Source organism: Salvia splendens, chromosome 7, assembly GCF_004379255.2.
Source record: "Salvia splendens isolate huo1 chromosome 7, SspV2, whole genome shotgun sequence".
Classification (NCBI taxonomy): domain Eukaryota; kingdom Viridiplantae; phylum Streptophyta; class Magnoliopsida; order Lamiales; family Lamiaceae; genus Salvia; species Salvia splendens.
Window position 1 is genome coordinate 29,664,906 of NC_056038.1, and position 4,545 is coordinate 29,669,450.

The following is a 4,545-nucleotide window of genomic DNA, read 5'->3' on the forward strand; positions in this document are numbered from 1 at the left end:
TTAATGATTGGCAGGAACTGATAACTCTGGTGACGGCTGCCATAGACAAGCTTAATCCCCAGTTAAAGTTGAAGAAGAGGGCAAGAAAGGCCGTAATCCTCTTGTTCACCCTTCTCTTCCTGGCTGCACTTGTAACGTTCATGACCACGTCACCAATAACCCCATGCTTCTGCATTTATAATTCAGTACAGCATCTCATTTTGTATACCAGTAAGTCCTCTTAAAACCAAATTCATCGCAAGAAAAGAAGGCATTAGAATTTAGAACTAGTTGGATAAACATGTGTGATACAGGGGGCATTTGAACACCAGCAGCAGTCAAGTGGAAAAGAAGGCAAATAGATTAACACCACCCTAAGCAAGCTACAGCAGCATAATTACAAAACAATTATAGCCTACATTCAGGTACCAAGTCGCACTGCAACTATAGTCGCTACCTGTGAGTGATTCCATACATCTAAACATTAGACAAATCAAAAGACACTAGAATTACATCTCCGTTTGGCAGCATCAGTCATGTCATCATAAACAACTAGCAAACTACAGCATCAAGAGACCTGCAAAAGTAGAATAAAATTGGTGATCAATTGTTGTGCTATCGTAACTCAATGGGGTTATTTCCTAGTGAATTCCATCAAGTAAAATCAAAAGTTCTTAGCTGCTATTGTGTTGTTACTGTTCTTTTATTCAACATCCTGCTCACCATTAGACACACCTCTTATGCTCATCATATCCCATAAAGAAGTTATCATCATAATATTGCTTCAACCAGCACAAGTAGCAGAATCACATAATCAGAATAAAATCAAGAACACTGCTATGCCACCAATTGCTATCATACGAGGACAATAGCTTTTTGATTTAAGTAGAAAAACAACGGGTGAAAGAACAGAACCACATCAGATCTAATGAACTCCACCATCTCTCGTTTAGTCATCAAATTTCCCCTTTATAAAGGGGTTGTCCATCTATCTGATTAGGGATAGGGTGATCTCATCTCGAGTGGGCTACTAGCACTTTAAAGAATTGCAATGATATCTATATAGTATATATTACCGAACCGAGGAGGGTTAGAGCAGAATGCAACAAGATCATCTCAACCAATTAGATTCAATTACTACTTAATAGCTTTCTACTATAAATCATATGGCAATTTGCAAACTAGAAAAGGAAAGGGTGGAGAGAGAAGAGGAAAAAGCAGTCTAAGAAGAGCAAGGTTCTCTAAAAGAGTGACAAATGAGCAGGTACACCGATAAAAAAATGTAGAAGCCTAGTTATATGTGTCGTATGTGCACCAAAGACAACTTACTGCTTACCATTCACACAAAAGAAAACATTAACACTGCTTAAGTAAATGATGGCGCAAAAGCATCTCCTGAATTCCCAAAGCAGAAATGCTTTCACACCCCAAAAGCTCCTGAAGCTTCGCATCACAGTGAATAACCATAGAACTCAGTGGATCCTATGAAAAAGAATCAAGGTCAAGAAAAACTTGTAATGGCGATATTTTAGTAACAAACCCATTATGGTACCTAACGTTTAGACAATATTTTGAGGAAATTTCATAGCCTATCCCAACGCAGTGTGTACCCAAAAATGTCCCAACATTTAAAACATAACATTTGGTACCTCATATTTAGACGGTATCACTAAAATGTCATGAACAGTTTCTTGAGACAGAAAATCTACATGTCAAATTTAATTTGAAGTTAGAAATTGGATTGAGATTCAAGGATTGCAAGGCACTTAGGCCCCAGCATCACACATTGATTTTTCAAGAGCAAAAAATGAGGTTCAGGGCCTTTTGACATTTGTGACACTCTCAAATCATTAGGTACCAAAATGCCGCATCTTAATTGTTGGGACATTTTCAGGAATACGCTTAAATGTTGGGGACAATATGTGATCAGATTGGATGGAGAGAAAAAATATAAGATAAACTAGACATACCACATCAGATAAACAAGCATGCATAGCATACATTAATAGTACCTCAAGTTCGTTAGATTTTATGTACTCCCAGACACGACCCAAAGCCTCCGATTGAAGCATCTCTTTTTCTCCAGTTCCAAAAAATTTAGCTAGTTCATCAGATATCACCACAGGAAGAAGACTGGGATAAGACTTTTGCTTTGTAGAATCATCTTCAACTTTTGATTTCTTGGCTTGAACAGGTTCTTCTGCAAGCAATTAACGATTACTATAATAACCAGATATTTGTCAATAAGATTATATTAAAGATGTGGCTGAGCGTACTCGTAGGTTCAAGTCTCAAGATGTGTTTTGCCAACAGCTTATTCATCTTGAACATGTCAGTGCAGTCTGTCTCAAAAACCAATCGCAAAGCATCATCACATATAATCTTTCTCTTGTTCTCTGGATCCTGAAGATTATGTTTCCTAATATACACCCACAGCTGCTTTACTATCTGTATCGACAACAAAGCAATTCGTAATGCATCATGCATAGCTTAGACAGACAAATATAGTGTGATGTGATCCCAAAACAAGATAAACTGCTATCTCGTGCGATCCAAACCTCCGTCCTTGGCAATTCTGGCTGCCCAACAATCGCTTGTAGTTTAGGTGAAACACCACACAGTTTGTTTAGGCCTCCCGGACCACCCTTTCTTTTGGTTCCTGCTGGGGCTCTACAAAGAAAGTATATTGATTGTATTACATTTAAAAGTTGATCACAAATTTCTCAAGAAATAGATGCCAAACATCAAGTTTCTTGAAATGGAAGTGCCTAGTACGACTCCTTCCAAAGCAGGGAAATAACACAACAGAGAATCATTTTTGCATGTTGACAACTACTAATTTGCATGTTTCATAGGCGATAAAACTAAGCGCTGTTTCAATACATCAATGCGTTAACAGCTTGCAAACTGTAAATTACAAAAAACATTTTTTTAAAAAAAAATACCCCGAATGTAAACAAATTATATTAAGAATAACGCTTAGTCAAAGAACAAACCCCAATTTCAACCCCCATCAACAAACACTGATAGTGACGTCAAATTGTAAGTCTACGAGCAGATGCACCGAAAAATGTACTGGGATCTTAAAAAAGGCTACTAATTTATACATTTCCACAAAATCCACACACTCACCAAAATAAAGCAACTCATGATTCTTGCGTAATGCAACAGTTAGAACTTTACCACTTAATTAACCAAAAAGCGAATTATTTTAAAGACAAAAACCAGAAAGGAAATGCATTACCTTCCTTTCGGCGTTTCAGAAGCATTCGCCGCCGCATTCTCTTCTTTCGGAGGGCGCGAAGGCTGTGGGTGTTGCACTTCCGGTGGCTGGGTGTAGGCAGGGTCAGTTAGCTGCTGGAGTGCGAAATGAGGAGGTTGGTGAAATGGCTGAGGAATGAGGTAGTGGGGGTGGGGTTGAGGGGGCAGCTGGTCTTTGGGAACGGGGTGGGAGCGGAGGAGGAAGGTGATCTGATCTCTTATGAACTCAGCTTTGTGAGCTAGGCTCAACCCTAGATTTGCCTCCAGGCGTTGCACGACGCCGTTCAGAGAAGTCACGGCGTTGGGGTCCGACTGCCGGAGAACTGTCTCCACGGCTTGCGCTATCTCCTGGTCCGACACCATGGCTACACTATATACTCTCTTCTCACTCTCTCAAACGGCTCTTCCCTCCCTCTCTTCTCGCTTCTCTCTCTCTCTCTCTACACGGATGCAGTGGGCAGTGAGGTGTTTTTTGTAAAAAGAGGAAAGGAAATAATATTCAAAGGAGAAAAGAAAAAGGACGTGGAGTGAAACAAAAGCGTCTCATTTTTCGCCAATGACCATTTTATCCTTCCCTTTTTAATATGGTTGGGTTTGTTCAACCACTAAAATCCGAAATGGTTTACCTTTTTTTGGGCCAGCCCGGCCCATGATAAATATATGGCCCGCAGTTGCAACTCAAGAACTGAGGTAGGAACAGAACAATGGCGCAGATTCTGAGTCTTCCTTCAGTAATCTCAGGTTACAGAAGCCGAATTCCGGCTCTACCCATAACGGCCGCTTCCACCAGTTCTACTCACAGCTGGAACACTCTCTCACATTCACTCAATTGCAACGGCAGGTTTTCTTGCCTCTTCTCCGACAATCGCAAACATGTTCCGTCTCCACTTTTGATTTTTTTTACACATACTAACTGTCGATTCATTCAAAAAGGTGGATTGGAATAGTTTGGTACATGTGTGGAATCGATATGCGAAATACGGTTTCATTTTCCCCTTAATTTGGGTATAATAAGTTACTGGATAAGCCGTAATGTATAGATTTAGCATGTTATTTGGAATTGAATAAGAAATACGGTTTCATTTTCCCCTTAATTAGGATTGATAAAAGAATGAACAACACCTAGATAATTTGCATTCGAGAGAAGGAATTCTATAGTGAGGACTTGAATCTTTTGAGCATAGGAGTTAATTGTGAAGTATAGAAGGAGACTTCAATATTAATAGTTAATCAACGGGTTGAGTGCACTCGAGAGGGGGCTTAGCCTAGAATAGCGATTGTCCTTCTAATCCTAGAGACTTCAAT

General features: G+C 39.7%; 1 protein-coding gene across 1 annotated transcript; it reads right to left on the reverse strand.

Annotated features, from left to right (window-relative positions):
• Positions 1 to 220: 220 nt before the first annotated feature.
• On the reverse strand, positions 221 to 4,165 carry LOC121741344 (SWI/SNF and RSC complexes subunit ssr3-like). Its single transcript, XM_042134066.1, has 6 exons — positions 3,224 to 4,165; positions 2,538 to 2,649; positions 2,256 to 2,427; positions 1,992 to 2,179; positions 1,316 to 1,461; positions 221 to 556 (listed from the first exon to the last, which is right to left on the reverse strand). The coding sequence occupies exons 1-5, from the start codon at positions 3,601 to 3,603 to the stop codon at positions 1,336 to 1,338; spliced, it is 978 nt and encodes a 325-aa protein (XP_041990000.1). The 5' UTR covers positions 3,604 to 4,165; the 3' UTR covers positions 221 to 556; positions 1,316 to 1,335.
• Positions 4,166 to 4,545: the final 380 nt, after the last annotated feature.

Coding starts and splice junctions, on each gene's coding strand:
- LOC121741344 (XM_042134066.1), bottom strand. CDS start 3,603: ATGGTGTCGGACCAGGAGATAGCGCAAGCCGTGGAGACAGTTCTCCGG. Junction 2,650..3,223: donor TCTGAAACGCCGAAAGGAAG/GTAATGCATTTC, acceptor CTTTCTTTGTAG/AGCCCCAGCAGGAACCAAAA. Junction 2,428..2,537: donor CAGAATTGCCAAGGACGGAG/GTTTGGATCGCA, acceptor TTGTCGATACAG/ATAGTAAAGCAGCTGTGGGT.